Here is a 20,008-nt window from a genome sequence, read left to right as displayed (position 1 = left end):
AAAAACCAACAACAGCTGGAGAGAGACCCTTTTCTTTACCAACACATTTAGCCTAGTAGATGTTAGGAGAAGGCAGTGGCACCCCACTCCAGGACTCTTGCCTGGAAAATCCAGTGGATGGAGGAGCCTGGTGGGCTGCAGTCCATGGGGTCACGAAGAGTCAGACACGACTGAGCAACTTCACTTTCACTTTTTGCTTTCATGCATTGGAGAAGGAAATGGCAACCCACTCCAGCGTTCTTGCCTGGAGAATCCCAGGGACAGGGGAGCCTGGTGGGCTGCCGTTTATGGGGTCGCACAGAGTCAGACACGACTGATGCGACTTAGCAGCAGCAGCAGTACATGTTAGGAGAAGGCAATGGCACCCCACTCCAGTACTCTTGCCTGGAAAATCCCATGGGTGGAGGAGCCTCGTGGGGTGCAGTCCGCGGGGTAGCTAAGAGTCGGACAGGACTGAGCGACTTCACTTTCACGCATTGGAGAAGGAAATGGCAACCCACTCCAGTGTTCTTGCCTGGAGAATCCCAGGGACGGGGGAGCCTGGTGAGCTGCCGTCAATGGGGTCGCACAGAGTCGGACACGACTGAAGTGACTTGGCAGCAGTAGATGTTAACATGTTATCTGTGTGCCTAGACTACCTTTATATGTGCTTCCAATCCATTACTTTCATGTTTCCAAACTGTGAGCCATGATTTGATCGAACATTGTGTAGTTAATATGTGGGTACTGGTTGTTGAAAATGGCTGTTCTTGTTACAGTTTCATAAACAGACATTGAGTTCCATTATGATGCCACATCCAGCAAGTGCACCTTTCGGCCACAAGAGAATGAGACTTTCTGGTCCTCAAGCTTTTGATAAAAATGAAATTAATTCAATACAGTCAAGTGAAGGGCTTCTGGAAAAAATAATTAAACAAGCAAAGCATATATTTCTGAGGAGTAGGTAAGGACAAAGTTACTATCTTTCTTTGAAACTGCAGTCCTTTTTTCTTTCTGTTACCTTATGTACATTATTTTTGGCATACTTTAGTCTTTTTCCCAGGGAGAGGGAGGTGACTGCAGTATAAGAGTTTATGGTTGTAGATGGCCCTGTCAAGTTTGGGGAAGCCTTAGATCTATTGCCCATGTAACTTTTTTGTTTCCAACACTTGGCATTAAAGTTTTGAAAGACAGCTGAGTAGGAAAGTGCCTTGGAACACCAAACTTTCTACAATAACCCATCCATGAGCAACTTTTCCTGAACTGGTTGAAACCTTTTTTGAAGCTTTCCATGTATTTTTCGGTTGTCCCGCATTTTAGGATTTTGGAAGGCACTCTCCTCTATGTTGACTTATTTAATACTTAGCTGTGGGTCAGGTCGTGTTAGCACATTTTTCACTGATGGTAAAACTGGGATTCAGAGAAGTTGTTCCACTTGCTCAAGGTTATACAACTAAAAGATTAGCAAAGTCAGTCTTCAGGCCTAACTTCAAAGCTCATTTTTGTTCTTTTTTAAAAAATTTATTTATTTTAGTTGGAGGCTAATTACTTTACAACATTGTAGTGGTTTTGCCATACAGTGACATGAATCTGCCATGGGTGTACATGTGTCCCCCATCCTGAACCCCCCTCCCACCTTCCTCCCCATCCTAACCCTCAGGGTTGTCCCATTGCACTGGCTTTGAGTACCCTGTTTCATGCATCTCAATTGGACTGGTGATCTGTCTCACATACGGTAATATACATGTTTCAGTGCTATCGTCTCAAATCATCCCACCCTCGCCTTCTGCCACAGAGTCCAAAAGACTATTCTATACATATGCGTCTCTTTTGCTGTCTTGCATATAGCATCATTACCATCTTTCTAAATTACATATATATGCGTTAATATACTGTTTTGGTCTTTTTCTTTCTGACTTACTTCACTCCGTTTAGTAAGCTCCAGTTTCATCCACATCATTAGAACTGATTCAAATACATTCTTTTAAAGAGCTGACTCATAGTCCATTCTGTATGCGTACCACAACTTTCTTAACCATTCATCTGCTGATGGACATCTAGGTTGCTTCCATGTCTTGGCTGCGATTGTAAACAGTGCTGCGATGAACATTGAGGTACACGTCTCTTTCAGTTCTGGTTTCCTTGGTGTGTATGCCCAGCAGTGGAATTGTTGGGTCATATGGCAGTTCTATTTCCAGTTTTTTAAGGAATCTCTACACTGTTTTCCATAGTGGCTGTACTAGTTTGCATTCCCACCAACAGTGTAAGAGGGTTCCCTTTTCTCCATACCCTCTCCAACATTTATTGCTTGTACACTTTTGGATAGCAGCCATTCTGACTGGCATGAAATGGTACCTCATTGTGGTTTTGATTTGCATTTCTTTGATAATGAGTGATGTTGAATATCTTTTCATGTGTTTGTTAGCCATCTGTAGGTTGTCTTTGGAGAAATGTCTGTTTATTTCTTTGGCCCAATTTTTGATTGGGTTATTCATTTTTCTAGTGTTGAGCTGCATGAGCTGCTTGCATATTTTTGAGATTAATTCTCTGTCAGTTGCTTCGTTTGCTATTATTTTCTCCCATTCTGAAGGCTGTCTTTTCACCTTGCTTAGTTACCTTCGTTGTGCAAAAGCTTTTAAGTCTAATTAGGTCCCATTTGTTTATTTTTGCTTTTATTCCCATTACTCTGGGAGGTGGGTCATAAAGGATCCTGCTGTGATTTGTGTCAGAGAGTGTTTTGCCTATGTTCTCCTCTAGGAGTTTTATAGTTTACATTTAGATCTTTAATCCATTTTGAGTTTATTTTTGTGTATGGTGTTATAAAGTGTTCTAGTTTCATTCTTTTACAAGTGGCTGACCAGTTTTTCCAGCAACACTTGTTAAAGAGATTGTCTTTTCTCCATGTATATTCTTGCCTTCTTTGTCAACGATAAGGTGTCCATAGGTGCGTGGATTTATCTATGGGCTTTCTATTTTGTTCCATTGATCTATATTTCTGTCTTTATGCCAGTACCATACTATCTTGATGACTGTGGCTTTGTAGTAGAGTCTGAAGTCAGGCAGGTTGATTCCTCCAGTTCCTCCAGTTGATTATTCGAGGTTTTTTGTATTTCCATACAGATGTTGAAATTATTTGTTCTAGTTCTGTGAAAAATACTGTTGGTAGCTTGATAGGGATTGCATTGAATCTGTAGATTGCTTTGGGTAGTATACTCATTTACATTGATTCTTCCGATCCATGAACTTAGTATATTTCTCCATCTATTTGTGTCATCTTTGATTTTCTTTCATCAGTGTTTTATAGTTTTCTATATATAGGTCTTTTGTTTCTTTAGGTAGATTTGGTCCTAAGTATTTTATTCTTTTTGTTGCAATGGTGAATGGAATTGCTTCCTTAATTTCTCTTTCTGTTTTCTCATTGTTAGTGTATAGTAATGCAGGGCATTTCTGTGTATTAATTTTATATCCTGCTACTTGACTATATTCATTGATTAACTCTAGCAATTTTCTGGTAGAGTCTTTAGGGTTTTCTATGTAGAGAATCATGTCACCTGCAAACAGTGAGAGTTTTATTTCTTATTTTCCAATCTGGATTCCTTTTATTTCTTTTTTTTCTCTGATTGCCGTGGCTAAAACTTCCAAAACCATGTTGAATAGTAGTGGTGAGTGGGCACCCTTGTCTTGTTCCTGACTTTAGGGAAAATGCTTTCAGTTTTTCACCATTGAGGATAATGTTTGCTGTGGGTTTATCATATATGACTTTTATTATGTTGAAGTATGTCCTTTTATGCCTGCTTTTGGAGGGTTTTTTATCATAAATCGATGTTGAATTTTGTCAAAGGCTTTCTCTGCACCTATTGAGATAATCATATAGTTTTCATCTTTCAATTTGTTAATCTGGTGTATCATGTTGATTGATTTGCGGATATTGAAGAATCTTTGCTTCCCTGGGATAAAGCCCACTTGATCATGATGTATGATCTTTTTAATATGTTGTTGGATTCTGTTTGCTAGATTTTTGTTAAGGATTTTTGCATCTATGTTCATCAGTGATATTGGCCTGTAGTTTTCTGTTTTTGTGGCATCTTTGCCTGGCTTTGGTATTAGGGTGATGGTGGCCTCATAGAATGAGTTTTGCAGTTTACCTTCCTCTGCAATTTTCTGGAAGAGTTTGAGTAGGATGGGTGTTAGCTCTTCTCTAAATATTTGGTAGAATTCAGCTGTGAAGCCAGCTGGTCCTGGGCTTTTGTTTGTTGGAATATTTTTGATTACAGTTTATATTTCCGTGCTTGTGATAGATCTGTTAAGATTTTCTATTTCTTCCTGGTTCAGTTTTGGAAGGTTATACTTTTCTAAGAATTAGTCCATTTCTTCCAGGTTGTCCATTTTATTGTCATATAGTTGCTGATAGTAGTCTCTTATGATCCTTTGCATTTCTGTGTTGTCTGTTGTGATTTCTCCATTTTCATTTCAAATTTGGTTGATTTGATTCTTGTTGCTTTTTTGCTTGATGAGTCTGGCTAATAGTTTGTCTATTTTATCTTCTCAAAAAACTAGCTTTTAGTTTTGATTTTTGCTATAGTCTCCTTTATTTCTTTTTGTTTTATTTCTGCCCTCATTTTTATTATTTCTTTCCTTCTACTAACCCTGGGGTTCTTCATTCTTCTTTTTCAAGTTGCTTTAGGTGTAAAGTTAGGTTATTTATTTCATTTTTCTCTTGTTTCTTGAGGTAAGCTTGTGTTGCTCTGAACCTCCCCAGAGCACTGCTTTTACTGAATCCCATAAGTTTTGGTTTGTTGTGTTTTCATTTGTTTGTATCCATATTTTGATTTCTTCTGGGATTGTTGTTTATTCAGCAGCATGTTGTTCAGCCTCCATATGTTGGGATTTTCAATAGTTTATCTCCTGTAATTGACATCTAATCTTACTGCATTGTCTAATCTTACCACATTATGGTCAGAAAATATGCTTGGGATGATTTCAGTTTTTTTGAATTTACCAAGGCTAGATTTATGGCCAGGATGTGATCTAACCTGGAGAATGTTCCGTTTGCTCTTGAGAAAAAGGTGAAATTCATTGTTTTGAGGTGAAATGTCCTATAGATACCAATTATGTCTAACTGTATCCATTGTATCATTTAAAGTTTGTATTTCCTTGCTAGTTTTCTGTTTGGTTGATCTATCCATAGATGTGAGTGGGGTATTAAAGTCTCCCACTATTATTGTTAATTTCTCCTTTCATACTTGTTAGCATTTGCCTTACCTATTCTGGTGCTCCCATGTTGGGTGCATATATATTTATAATTGTTTTATCTTCTTCTTGGATTGCTCCTTTGATCACTATGTACTGTCCTTCTTTGTCTCTTTTCACGGCCTTTATTTCAAAGTCTATTTTATCTGATATGAGTATTGCTACTCCTGCTTTCTTTTGGTCTCCATTTGCGTGAAATATCTTTTTCCAGTCCTTCATTTTCAGTTTGTATGTGTCCCTTGGTTTGAGGTGGGTCTCTTGTAGACAGCATATATGAGGGTCTTGTTTTTATATCCATTCAGCCAGTCTTTGTCTTTTGGTTGGGACATTCAACCCATTTACATTTAAGGTAATTATTGAAAAGTATGATCCTGTTGTCATTTACTTTGTTGTTTTGGGTTTGAGTTTATACACCTTTTCTGTGTGTATGAAAGGTTTCCTGTCTAGAGAAGATCCTTTAGCATTTGTTGAAGAGCTGGTTTGGTGGTGCTGAATTCTCTCAGCTTTTGCTTGTCTGTAAAGCTTTTGATTTCTCCTTCATATTTGAATGAGATCCTTGCTGGGTATAGTAATCTGAGTTGTAGGTTTTCTGTTTCATCACGTTGAGTATGTCCTGCTATTCCCTTCTGGCCTGAAGAGTTTCTGTTGAAAGAAGAGTTGTTATCCTTATGGGGATCTCCTTGTGTATTGTTGCTTTTATCTTACTGCTTTTAATATTTGTTCTTTGTGTTTGATCTTCGTTAGTATGGTTAATATTTGTCTTGTGGTGTTTCACCTTGGGTTTATCCTGTTTGGGACTCTCTGGGTTTCTTGGACTTGGGTGGCTATTTCCTGCCCCATTTTAGGTAATTTTTCAACTATTATCTCCTCAGGTATTTTATCATGGCCTCTTTTTTTGTTTTCTTCTTTTGGGACTCCTATGATTCGGATGTTGGGGTATTTAACATTGTCCCAGAGGTCTCTGAGGTTGTCTTCATTTCTTTTCTCTTTTCCTCTCTGCTTCATTTATTTCCACCATTCTATCTTCCATCTTACTTATACTATCTTATGCCTCAGTTATTCTACTGTTTGTTACCTCCAGATTGCTTTTGATCTCAGTTATTGTGTTATTCATTATTGGTTGACTGTTTTTTATTTCTTCTAGGTCCTTGTTAAACATTTCCTGCATCTTCTCAATCCTTGTCTCTAGTCTATCTGTAACTCCATTTTGTTTTCAAGATTTTGGATCATTTTCACTATCATTATTCTGACTTCTTTTTCAGGTAGACTCCCTATCTCCTCCTCTTTTGTTTGGTTTGGTGTGCATTTATCATGTTCCTTTACCTGCTGAATATTTCTCTGCCTTTTCATTTTGTTTAGATTGCTGTGTTTGGGGTACCCTTTCTGTAGGCTGGAAGTTTGTGGTTTCTCTTTATTGTGGAGGTTCCTCCCTGTGGGTGGGGTTGGACGAGTGGCTTGCCAAGGTTTCCTGGTTAGGGAAGCTTGTGTCTGTTCTGTTGGGTGGAGCTGGATCTCTTCTCTCTGAAGTGCAATGAAGTGTCCAGTAGTGTGTTTCGGGGCATCAGTGGGTTTGGCATGGTTTTGGGCAGCCTGTCTTTTAATGCTCAGGATTGTGTTCCTGCTTTGCTGGAGAATTAGTGTGGTGTGTCTTGCTCTGGTATTTGTTGGTTCTTGGGTGGAGCTTGGTTTCTGTGTCAATATGGATGCTTTTGGATGAGCTCTTGTCTATTAGTGTTCCCTGGGATCAGGAGTTCTCAGGATTTGGATTTAAGCCTCCTGCCTCTGGCTTTCAGTCTTATTCTTACAGTAGCCTCAAGACTTATCCATCCATACAGCGCAGATGATAAAACATCTCAGTTAATGGTGAAAAAATTCACACTGAGGGACACCCAGAGAGGTTCACAGAGTTACATGGAGAAGAGAAGAGGGAAGAGGGAGATAGAGGTGACCAGGAAGAGAAGAGGGGGAATCAAAAGGGGAGAGAGCAGTCTAGCCAGTAATCAATTTCCTATGTGCTCTCCACAGTGTGGAACACTCAGAGAGGTTCATGGAGTCATATGGAGAAGAGACGGGGGAGGGAGGAGATAGAGGTGACCAGGAGGAGAAAAGGGAGAGTCAAAAGGGGAGAGAGTAATCAAGCCAGTAATCACATCCATAACTGAAAATGGATACTGTAGATTAGATTCTTAAAGGTAAAAATTGATAATAAATACCAGAAAGCCAAGATTAAAAATCTAGAGTAGAGAATAGAGTCTCAAAAATACAATATTAAAAATACAAAACAAAATCAATCACAAAAATTATAAAAAATATTTGTATGAAATTTGCTTTAAAAATAGGGTCTTTTTTTTGCAAGGTAATAGTAGGTTACAAAAATGAAAATTAAAGGAGCAATAAAGAACTTGAAAAAAAATTGTAAAGGGATAATAGTAAAAATATATCTAGGAATTTCTCTGGAGCTGTTGCGGGCAGTGTGGGGTCAGTTCAGTTTCAGATAGTTCCTTGTTTCATACTGTACTTCTCAAAGTCTATAGGCCCCCTCCAATTCTTAGTTAACTATAGGGTTTTAATCTGTTGCACCTGTCACTTCCGGAGCAGTTTCCTCTCCTTTATTTCATTTGGCTTCCTCTGTTTGCAAGTCTCTTCAGTGTCTAATTTCTGCCCTGAAACAAGGAGGTGAAGGTGGTTCATTATTTAGGCTAACTTGTTCAGTTGTGCTGTGGGGAGGGAGGAACACTGCAAACAAATATCACTGGTGTATGTGGGGAGTACTCACAGTGTGTGGACCACACTGAGTTTGCCCCGACTCATGGCATTCACTTTACGGGTCTACACTGCTCAGGCTCCAGGGTGCTCTGCAGGGCACTGTCCAAAATGGGCCTTGCGTTTTGTGCACTTTCCAGGTCTAAGCTGCTCAGGTTCTCAGGTACTTCACAAGGGCACAGACTTGGTTGGGCCTGTGTTTTGTGCCCTTTCCAGGTCCAAGCAGCTCCGGCAACCAGGTGCTTGGTGAGCACACTCCCCCAGGTGGACCATGCGTCTTAATCACCTCCCCGGTCCTGGACACTTGGTTTCCTGGGTGTGCTGTGTATATCCTCTGGTGAGCTAATCTCAGGCTGCAACCCTCCTGGCAGGTGTCAGCCATCCAGGACACCAGGAGGACATGGTTAGCAACTAGGAGCCCGCTCACAATTTGGTCAAGGATGCCAGGCCCTGGGGCTGAGAGTGCCCCTTGGCTTCTGGCTCTGACTGTCGCCTACCTGCCTCTTTGCCTCTGGCGGAGGGAGGAGCCGGTCTGCAGCCGGCCAGCTCTCCTTTGGTGATCGCTCAGTTCTTTGTTCTGTGAGCGGGCCAGGCTGCACCTTAGGTTAGAGCCCGCGCCTCCCTGTCCAGCCCCTGCTCCTGGTGGCGGAGGCGAGCGTCTGGGGAGGCTTCTCCGCTGGGAGTTGCGGTTAGGTGTGTATTCTGTGGGTTTGTTTTTTTTTTCCTCCCTATTATGTTGCCCTCTGACATTCCAGAACTTCCCACAGACCCGCTGGTGAGAAGGTTTCCTGCTGTTTGGAAACTTCTTCTCCTTCACGACTCCCTCCACAAGACAGGTCTCTGTCCCTAACTCTTTTGTCTCTTCGTCTTTTATATTTTGTCCTGCCTCCTTTTGAAGTGAATGGGCTGCCTTTCTGGGTGCCTGGTGTCTTCTGCCAGCATTCAGAAATTGTTTTGTGGAAGTTGCTTAGCATTCAGATGATCTTTTGATGAATTTATGGGGGAGAAAGTGGTCTCCCCATCCTATTCCTCGACCATCTTGGGACCACCCTCTCATTTTCTTTCTTCTGTACATCATTTACTAAAGAACTTGGCATGATAGGACCTAAACAAAGTCTTTTCCAAATGCCACAGGGTACTCTTCTGTTTCATTATTGGCACTTAGTAAAGAGGTCTGTTTACTTCTTTCAGTGATTTTGCCTTGATTGTACTCAACAGGTGAGGGCACATTGTTTTTGTGGATGACATTTTACTTTGAATTTTATTTTTCCTGTTAATACAGTCATAGCTTTATTTGACATGGTTTTATATTAGTCTTTGGTCTCAGGATGGAAACTTTCAGTGAAATGAATTAGGAAGACATGTTGAGACAACAGCATGATACATTGAAAGGAGTACGGAATTCAGGATGAAAGATACACTTCAGCCAGAGTTCAGCCACTTGCTGAGTAATTTGGGGCAAGTTAAGGCAATGGCAACCCACTCCAGTACTCTTGCTTGGGAGATCCCATGGATGGAGGAGCCTGGTAGGCTGCAGTCTGTGGGGTCATGAAGAGTCAGAGATGACTGAGCAACTTCACTTTCACTTTTCACTTTCATGCATTGGAGAAGGAAATGGCAACCCACTCCAATATGCTTGCCTGGAGAATCCCAGGGACGGGAGCCTGGTGGGCTGCCGTCTATGGGGTTGCACAGAGTTGGACACGACTGACGTGACTTATTAGCAGCAGCACTGAATATCTAATCCTCTCTCAGTTGGGGTTAAAGGACTCTGGTCAAATTGAATAGTGGATACACAGGTTCCTTATAAACAGTAGGGCTAGGGTTAGATCACTGTTACTTTCCATCTGTACATTTCAAGTATAAAAGCTATTAATTAATTTGACTATGTTGTTAATGTTGCAAATTTTTGATTAACCATAAAGTTAAATATTCCCTGAAATAAATGAGGGGCATGGGAAAAGTTATCTTTAAAACCATTTTGTTTCAGAATTGGTCTTCCCTGGTGGCTCAGGCAGTAAAGAATCTGCCTGCCTGCAATGCAGGAGACCTGGGTTAGATTCCTGGTCGGGAAAATCCCCTGGAGAAGGGAATGGCTACCTACTCCAGTATTCTTGCCTGGAGAATTCCATGGACAGAGGAGCCTGGCGGGCTACAGTCCATGCAACCATGGGGTCTCAGAGAGTCAGACATGAGTGAGCAGCTAATGAGTTTCAGAATAGTAGTTGTAATCTTGGAAGCAGCAAAACTTTAAAAAATGTTCCCTTTTCTCCCCTTAGGTATAGAAATAATGTTCTAAATGTATCGACCCATCTGTGTAATTCCATACAGTTAACATTCATATATTTTTACATACATCTCACCATTGAACAACACAGGATTTAGGGGTACTGACCCTCTGTATTGAAAATCCAGGTATAAGTTATGCTCGGCCACCAAACAGGCAGTTCCTCCATTTCCCAGATTTTCCATTCCTGGATTCAAGCAACCATGAATTATGCAGTGTTACAGTAATTATTTTGTGAAAAAGATTCACTTATAAGTGTACAGATGCAGTTCAGACCCATTGTTCATGGGTCAACAGTATATGTGTCAGGGCATTTTTTTTTTTAAGTAAATATGGTATCATAAAATTTTATACTCTCCCTTCAAAGATATTTTAATAGCCATGTGATAGCCCATTGTGTGAATATTCCATGATTCCTTTTACTAATTCTCAATTGCTGTGTATCTTTTTCTAATTTGTTGATATATGTTAATACTGAGATGAAAACTCTCACAAATTTTTCGGCTGTAAAAATTTTTGGAGCACTGCCAGGGAAACAAATCACAGAAGAAAGGAAAGTTAAAAATGGACTGAAAGAAATTAGTACTAGAGCAGAAGTAGGATACAAGAACATATAAAAATTGATATAAAAATCCCTTGTCCTCAGTAGCTATTCTCATTTCTTCCATTTCCTCATGCCTTTTCCTTCTCTAGCCGATACAGTGCTAATATCAGATTTTAGACACTGAGGATCTCAGTAGTTTGGTTGATTTACGTAATTTATGCTTTGTTTATAGGCAGTGGCTGTTCATTAGTGTGTATAAAATGTAAAGGAAAGATTATTGACTCTGGAGTTAGACTTCCAGGTTTTGTGCCCCAAACAGCTTCAAACTTTGGGCAAGTCACTAAACATTGCTAAACTGCTTTTGTTCCTTCTGAAAAATGGAGGTAATAATAGTAGTATCTACTTTTGTTGTTTGTAAGGTTAAAGTCATGAAAGCACTTATTACAGTATTTGGTACATAATAATCACTTGATAAATCTTATTTCTCACTATACTTATCTTTCTTGGGATATAGGTTTTAATTGTGCAGTAAATCTCTCTAGCTTTTCTTGAAAATACTAATTCCATGACAGTAATAATTCTCAAGTGTAGGTATGTCCCAAGTTATTTGTTACCAGGGATCAAATACTGATATTTATGAATAATTTATATTCTTTTTAGAGATTAGATTAGTACCCTAGAAGTATGCCTTTCACTTGTGTTCTGGTAAGATTTTCTGAGTGGCAGAAAACAAATGGAATTAAAAGGAAATCAGTGTGGCCTGAGAATGTGTTGTGATATGAAGTTGACAACCAGTACATCAGAGCTGCATCTGACTTTTCTTTTAAATCTTTGCTTTTCAAATAGTGGTATTTTCAGAAAGTCACCATCTGTTTTCAAATAGCCATAAAACTGATAAGCAGTTTATCACATTATTTTATATGGTGACTATAAAAACTTCAACTTCTTTTCTTTAAAAGGACTGCTGCAACCATTGACAGCTTAGCAAGTCGCATTGAAGATCCTCAGATACAAGCTCATTGGTCAAATATTAATGATGTTTATGAATCTAGTGTGAAAGTCTTAATCACATCACAAGGCTATGAACAGATATGCAAGTAAGTATTGAAAAGAAGTTGTTTAATACATTAAGTTGCTTTTTACGTATTGATGTTTAAAGAATGATTACATCAAGATTTGGGGTTTTATTTGATAGGGAAGCATAACATTCCAGTAAATTATTTGAGCTGTAGAGTGTTTTTAAAAGTAAGAGATAAGGACTTCCATGGCTGTCCAGTGGTTAAGACTCCATGCTTCCTCTGCATGGGTCATGGGTTCTGTCCTTGGTTAGAGAACTAAGGTCCCACATGCCACATGGTGAGGTCAAAATATACAGGGAAATAAAAAATGACAGGTAAGAATGTCGAAAATAGTCTCTAATAGTCTCTAGTCACAGAGACTATTTACATAGTCTCTATGTAAATGCCGCATATTCGAGCTGTGGTCAGGAGTGAACCCCAGCACTGAGTGGAAAGCTTCCATGCTTCCTCAGACTCTGATCCACTTCAGTTCTTGCCTGGAGGCCGTGGCCAGTCTCAGGTATTTGAAGTGAAGGGGGTCGTTTATATTAGAGCCCATAGTTTCCGTAATGTTTAGCCTAAAACAACCCCTGTGTCTATTCCAGTTCAAGATTGTGCCCTTAATGACTTCTGTCCCCAGCATTCTTGGAGGAGCTGTCTGCTTGATTTACGTTCATAAATCACAGGTTAATACACAGATAGTAGATTGGTTGTTTTCAGTAGTGGGATGTTGGTGAAGGTGGTCAAAAGGTACAAACTTACAGCACTAAGGAGAGGAAAAGAAAAAATTGATCAACTTGGAATTGTTTGCATATACAACTAAGATGAAACAACTGTGGGATTATGGGCATTGACTCCAGCATACACCTTTTCAACTTCTGTGAAGAGAAGTCAGTGTCAGGACAGGAGAGAAAGTGGAAGGAAGTACAGAATGTCCTTACCTACCTTCTGTAGCTGGTAGGGTCATCTTACACTTTTTTAAATTGAAAGTAGTTCTCTTTCTTAGAACCAACCCCAACTTCCTGTCGTTGAACATTTTAGTTGGATGCCAGAACAGTGATTTGTACTTGTGCAACCGTGTCTATAGGATAAAGTCCTCCAAGTGTAATTGCTGTGTCAAAAGATGAGGACATTTAAGATTTTCATTATTGTTACCGATTTGGTTTTCTTTCTTCTTCCTTTTTAAAAATTCTTTCTTTCTTTGGCTGTGTTGGGTCTTGGTTGTGGCACTTGGGGCCTTTGTGCGGCGTGTAGGACCCTTCTGTGGTGGTGCTGGTGGTGTGCGAGGTTCTCTCCAGTTGTGGTGCGTGGGGTCAGTTGCCCCACAGCATGTGGGATTTTAGTTCCCTGACCAAGGATTGAACCCCAGTTCCCTACATTGGAGGAAGGATTCTTAACCACTGGACCACCAGGGAAGTCCTCTGATTTGCTTTTCAGAGTAATTGCCACATGTATGCGCCCACCAATAGTGATACAACTTTCTTTTTCCTTATACCTTTGTTTAAAAAAGAAGATTCAGAAATGTGGTTAGATTTATAAGTCTTTTTCTTCTTTAAGCCTTGTGAATTTTGCTTTTTTTCTCTTCAAAAGAAATGTACAAACTTTAATTCATCAAAATTACAGTTTTATATAGTTACCAAAATGTTTTTTATTCTTAAATATTTGCTGTAAAAGCAAAGTTAGGAAAAAAGAGGTACTATCAGATGTGGAAAGCTATAATGCTGTTTTTTTTTTGCATTTGTTCACCTGGATTATTTGAAGAGTTTTGTGTTTCTTGTACATATCATACGCTAAAAATTTCTGAACTGACTTGGAAGAGATTTGTGACCTGTATATATATATATTTGTTGGCTATTTTATGAGTTTGTTTGACCTAAGCTGAGTTAGTAGAGCATATGTATTTTGACTCGTTAGCTGATTATTTCAGAAGAGAGTGAAAAGTTAACCGTTTTTCCTTTCTGTATGAGAATTTGACCTTTGGCTAACTCTCACTCTAATTACCTAGTAACTTGATAAGGAAAGATGTCATGTGTGTTACTAGGCAACACTGCTTATGGCAAAAATGATCCCCAGTTGGTAAAATGGTTCTGGACTGGGAGAAATTACAAGCCCTTGGTCGGGGCAGCTTTGGATGTCCCAGGGTGGGGTGAGTGTTATCAGTGGGCTGAGTCTCCTGTGGGGACCCTGGAACCCGGGTCTGTGAAGCTGTTGCAAGAGCGCATGGCTCCTGTGAGGACCCAGGTTTTTGGGTCAGGGCAGGCCTCACACGCTCTCAGTGCACATCTCTTCTTATTTAACACAGGTGTGTGGCTGCTGTGTTGACAGCCTCAGGGCCCTCAGGAGAAGAGGAGCAGGGGCTGTTGGCAGGGTGACAAGCTGTGCTTCCTGCCCCGCATCCTTCTGAGTAGACTGGTGGTCCGTGACCTATGGTGTCAGTAGTTTAGTGGGAGTCTGATAGTTTTCACTGAACCTGAGGAAACTCTTCCCCCCATGGGTCTTGGTGTAGATTATCAGAACTGTTGTATTGTTTTTCTTAGCTCTAAAGGTTCTTGACATTTGTATAAGATAATTTTGGACATTTCTGATTTAGTATGTCTTGTCTGTAAAGGTCCATTCAGCTGCAGTTGAATATTGGAGTTGAGCAGATCCGGGTCGTGCACAGAGATGGGAGGGTGATCACACTGTCTCATGAGGGCCAGGAGCTTCAGGACTTCCTTCTGTCCCAGGTAACACAGCTCCTGAGCCCCTTCCACTCTACCCGTTGAAAGAACAATGCCGATAAGAAGTAACATTATTTTTTAAAAGCCGTTTCTTCCTGCCAACTAATTTCTAGTGCAGAGCTTCCCGGGTAGCTCAGTTGTAAAGAACTCGTCTGCCAGTGCAGGAGACACAAAAAGATGCAGGTTTGATCCTGGATCAGGAAGATCTGCTGGAGCAGGGCATGGCAACTCTTCTTGCCTGGAGGGTCCCCATGGACAGAAGAGCTTAGAGCGCAACAGTCCAGGGGGTCACAGAGAGTCTGAAACAACTGAGTGACTAAACAACGATTTCTAGTGCACATTTTGCCACCTTTTGGCTAATTGAAAATGTTGGTAAACTGTTCTAGGTTTGTTTCAGCTGTTAGTTTGTATTTAAGATGCGCGACCAGTTCTGAGACTACCAAACTTTTAAAATTTCTCCTGTTAGCTGAGATTTACAACACCTCCAGGACCACGTGAAAGTGAAGTATTAATCCAAGAAAACCAGAGAAAGGACGATCAAATACAAAACTATAGTATCCATTCTCCATTATGATGAATGGAACACTTTATGCATAAGCCCTAGGACAGCGTTCCTCATAGTAAGGGACAGTATGGAAAGCATTGAGTTGTAGTACCAGCTATACCACAGACTTGCTTTGTGACACTGGGCAAGTTTTTTGACCTTTTTTCCTTTCATCTATAAACTAAGAACAATATTTTTCCTACCTTCTTCATGGAGTTGTGATGATCCATTGAAATACTGACTTATGGGATAAAGGGTCGGTTTTTGAAATGCTAATATATCTTTCACGTGAAACACATATTTATATTTTGCAGAAATTTTTACAAAAATACTGGCCCTCTTCATCCTAGAAGCAGTAATCTGTTATACTGATTGGCCTCTATGGTGCCTTTATTTAAAGGGCATTTGTGACGTATGGCAGCTCTTGGTTGATTGTACCTAAAATAGCTTTGGTTAGCTTAAGAACACGTGCAGAAGTGTAATAAAAGCCTTTTAAAGAGCTTCCAGAATTGCTAAGAAGTCTAGAGAATAAGGCTTGCGAATGGCTCAGGATCAAAGGAAGCTGGATGTGAGAGCCACGGGCAGGCGGGGCCCCTGCAGCTGCATCCCAGCACCACCACCCTCCTTGTCGGTGGCAGGCGCACTCTTTATTGCCCTGTGCATCAGTCAGGTCTCTCAGGGTGGTTTCAGGGTTGTCTCTTTACTAAGGATCAATACAAAAGCTGTTAGTGTGACAGCCTCCCAGAACAGACTAGGTTGGAGAGTGGACTTGACGGGGCCAGCGGAAGATACTCGGCTACTCTGCTGTTTGAGTGTTCCTCCAGACTCAGTGATCCAGGTGGGAGGCTCCAGCTGGCCAAGTTCAGCTTGTGGGCTGTGTTCCCACTGCCAGTGTACAGGAAAGCAAGTATCAGGCTAGTTTAGCTTCTGCAGTGGAAGGTGGGATCTTGTTCCCTTGCCCCCGACAGAGGAGAATTCCTGAAACATAAGATAGCGTTCCTTTGCTAGGCAGTGAAAACTCCAATGAAAGTTCACTTTACAGTCATGATGTCAAGTTACTGCCAAGTAAATACCTGTTCTGATTGTCAATGAAGTTTCCTTTTTCATTTACAGATGTCACAGCATCAGGTGCACGCAGTTCAGCAGCTAGCCAAGGTTATGGGCTGGCAGGTCCTGAGCTTCAGTAATCACGTGGGACTGGGGCCTGTAGAGAGCATTGGCAATGCCTCTGCCATAACCGTGGCCTCCCCAAACGGTGACTATGCTATCTCAGGTACTTTCTACTTCTCTGAATTTAAAGAGACCTTTGGGAGTTTGGCCTTTTCATTTAGCTTTAGTAGTTACCATACATAAGAGTAACTTACCTCTGTAGTAGGTGAGTTCCTTTATTAATTACGTTGAGTGTTTATCTCATCATAGCTATTATTCAGAGCAACAGGTTATTTTAAAGTAGTTATAAAATATGTTTTTCTTGGCAACACATTTTCCTAGGAGATTATCTGAAAAATGCCATCAGCATTATTACTCCTGCCTTAATTAGGACTCACTTTCACTGCTGTGGACCCAGGTTCAGTCCCTGGTCATCTAAGATCCCACATGCTGCATGATGGGGCCAAATTTTTTTTTAAGTTTATAAATATACTGCTGCAAATGTGCAAGAAGAATAGTATCTGATCCTAAAGATGGTCAAGGGATAGAATAGGTGTTTTGTGAAGCACCTGCCATGAATGGGGCACTTGGATAGGCATGTATACATTTTGTCTTGTTGAAAATTATATATCGTTTCAGTGTGATCTTCTTTAATACTTGCTCTAAATATTTGAAAGAGTAGGTAGTTAGACATTCTTCCCCACAGGATCACAGCTTGTGAATCTGTAGGCTTGATCATTGCAAGACCATTATTGATAAGAATTTCTAAATACCCTTTCTTCTTGCCTGAGTTATAAAACCTCATTAAAACCTGAACTTCATATTCAGAATAATCTTTCATCCATCCTTTCCAGTTCTGATTTTGAACATTTGACTTTCATCACATTGTGGGTGTATATTAACTAAGTTGTTAAATGATTAGGTTATCAAGTATTTTGGGAAAAAAAATGATGTTCTGAAAATATATAGAACATGTGATTTTCCTAAACCAGCACTCATCTTTGCCACATTTTTATATTACAAACATTAATTCATAAATATTTTTACCAGCCTAGTATCTATAAGGGGCTTTCCAGGTGGCACAGTGGTAAAGACTCCGCCTGCCAGTGCAGGAGATGCAGGAGACTTGAGTTTGATCCCTGGGTTGGGAAGATCCCCTGGAGCAGGAAATGGCAACCCACTCCAGTATTCTTGTCTGGAAAACTATACATGGATAGAGGAGCCTGGCTGGCTACAGTCCATGGGGTTGCAAAGAGTCAGACACTACTGAGCACATGCACAAATACACACAGTATCTATAAATTAGTAAATTTTATTTTAGCATATTGAACCTGAAAAGTATTTTTAAATAAGCACTTTCAAGTTGGTAGACAAGGCTTTTTATGCTCATGGAAAGTGAAGTTGTGTGATCTTTGTTGTTTCTAGCTTGAAAAATGAATATATTGATATTTTGGTTTCGCTCCACAGTTCGTAATGGCCCTGAAAGTGGCAGCAAGATTATGGTTCAGTTTCCCCGTAACCAATGTAAAGACCTTCCAAAAAGTGATGTTTTACAAGATAGCAAGTGGAATCATCTTCGTGGGCCATTCAGAGAAGTTCAGTGGAATAAAATGGAAGGCCGAAACTTTGTTTATAAAATGGAGCTGCTTATGTCTGCACTTAGTCCTTGTCTACTGTGATTTTTTTTCTGGACCAGTTTCCAGATTTTTTTTTCCCCAGAGAAGTTTCCAGAAACTTTAAGGAATGTTTGCAGATCAACAATGAGCACAAAGAAGAGGAATCTTCTAAAGAAATATTGTTTTTAAAAAATAATAATTAGCAAATGTTTCCTTGGCATTTTGAAACCTTTCACTTTATAAGTGACAAGTGCTTTAAAATGCAAAAGTTTATGTACAGTTATAGGGTATACAAACATGGAGAGATGTACTTTTTTTATGCAGTTGACTTGAAATATTACTAACATGGATTGACATTAGCTTTTTAAAATAATCCCTTTGATGTTGACATCAAATAAAGATTCTGGTTAAAAATTCCAGACACTCTGAACTCTTAACCTAAATGAATTATGTCATATCATTCCACCGTTTGTTATTGCTTAAGAATAGTTAAACACTGCTAAGACCCAGCTTTCATGCAGGAATTCCCTCACAGTGAGAGGAGCAGATCCTTTCTCCTAAGTGCAACAAAGTACTTCCCAACCAGTGGAGCCTGTCCTGCCCTCCCCACTGCTGCTGCTGCTGCTGCTGCTGCTGCGTCACTTCAGTCGTGCCCAACTCTGTGTGACCCCATGGACGGCAGCCCACCAGGCTCCCCCATCCCTGGGATTCTCCAGGCAGGAACACTGGAGTGGGGTGCCACTTCCTTGTCCAATGCATGAAAGTGAAAAGTGAAAGTGAAGTCGCTCAGTCGTGTCCGGCAGTCCATGGGGTCGCTAAGAGCCCTCCCCACTAGACCTATTAAAACCAGCTCTTGTGTTAGTGGATAAAGTACTTTTCCCTCTGATTGTCTTCGTTACGCATGCCTGGGTCTCAGTCTGCTGAGAAATTCCTTAGAGCTCCACCTGAAGGCTTAGAAGGCAGATAGTATTGTATCTTTAGGGTTTCTTCCATTTCTCCTTGGTCTTTTTTCCCACTTGAATGACCTCATTTGCCTTGCTCTGCTCCTGCCTTACCCTGACCTTGGCAGTCCCCAGCCTCAGCCAGCAAGCCTGGATTGCTTCTTCTCATTAAAGATTTGTTCCGTCTTATTTCACTAGGTCTCTGCATTTTCCCAGGAAAAGTACTAATGGATTAATGGAATACATTTTGCAAAGAACAGATAACATGAATTTAGAAATAGTGCCCCAGCCCTAAAATGTGTCTGAAGAACTTCCCTTAATAAGAAATTTGGGCTTATGGGCCTTTTGGTGCCACTAAAAATAATCTGTAAGTAATCTGTAGTTTCCTTATGAGGAAGGCTTTCAATTTTTAAAAGATGGGTATCTTAATAATTTATGACTGAAGTAATTAGAAATCCTTTGTATTTCTCTTTTAAAAGATAAGTGGAGCTTGTAAGCCATGAAATACCATAATACTTTAGTGTTTTTGTGTGCTTTTTGCCTCCTCTGATGAAGCTTCTGCATCTTTCTATCCATGGAAATTAAAAGATTAATATAAAGCTGCAAGTATTTAAAAATTTTCCAGTGCTTCCTAAGTTATGGTGTCCCAAAAGTTGCTTTGCAAAGTATAGGAAGCTAATCTGTACACATCTCACATATGGAGTCTTTTATGAAGGCTCAAACTACAGTACAATGAATCTCAAACTTTCAGCAAAGGACTAGTTTTTATTATTTTTTTCATTTCCATCCTTTGCTGATTGGTACTTTTGGTAAAATACAGTAAAGTGATTTATTGGGGGGACTTCCCTGGTGGTCCAGTGGTTAAGAATCATTCAGGGGATGTGGGTTCAATCCCTGGTCAGGGAACTAAGATCCCACATCCCTAGGGGCAGCTAAGCTCATGTGTCTCCACTGCGGAGGAGCCTGTGTGCCACAGCTGAGCCCATCTACTCTAGAGCCCGTTGGTCACTACAAGAGAAACCCACATGCCACAACTGAGAGAGAAGCCCGTGAGCCCCAACTAGAACCTAGTGCAGCCAAATATATATATATATATATAATAAATTTATTAAAAATCGAATTACTAAAAAAATCGAATTACTAGACAAATCTAAAAA

At 40.3% G+C, this 20,008-nt stretch overlaps 1 protein-coding gene across 1 annotated transcript in view; it reads left to right on the top strand.

Annotated features, from left to right (window-relative positions):
- MED17 (mediator complex subunit 17) overlaps window positions 1–18,321 on the top strand; it is a 29,013-nt gene extending 10,692 nt beyond the window's left edge. Inside the window, exons 8-12 of the mRNA XM_052662026.1 lie at window positions 759–943; window positions 11,783–11,920; window positions 14,490–14,607; window positions 16,259–16,418; window positions 17,762–18,321. Of these exons, the coding sequence (XP_052517986.1) occupies window positions 759–943; window positions 11,783–11,920; window positions 14,490–14,607; window positions 16,259–16,418; window positions 17,762–17,973 (813 nt within the window). The 3' untranslated portion in view covers window positions 17,974–18,321. The remainder of the gene's footprint in view (window positions 1–758; window positions 944–11,782; window positions 11,921–14,489; window positions 14,608–16,258; window positions 16,419–17,761) is intronic.
- Window positions 18,322–20,008: the final 1,687 nt, after the last annotated feature.

Source organism: Budorcas taxicolor, chromosome 25 (assembly GCF_023091745.1).
Source record: "Budorcas taxicolor isolate Tak-1 chromosome 25, Takin1.1, whole genome shotgun sequence".
Classification (NCBI taxonomy): Eukaryota; Metazoa; Chordata; class Mammalia; order Artiodactyla; family Bovidae; genus Budorcas; species Budorcas taxicolor.
This window is presented reverse-complemented; position numbering and strand designations above follow the sequence as displayed.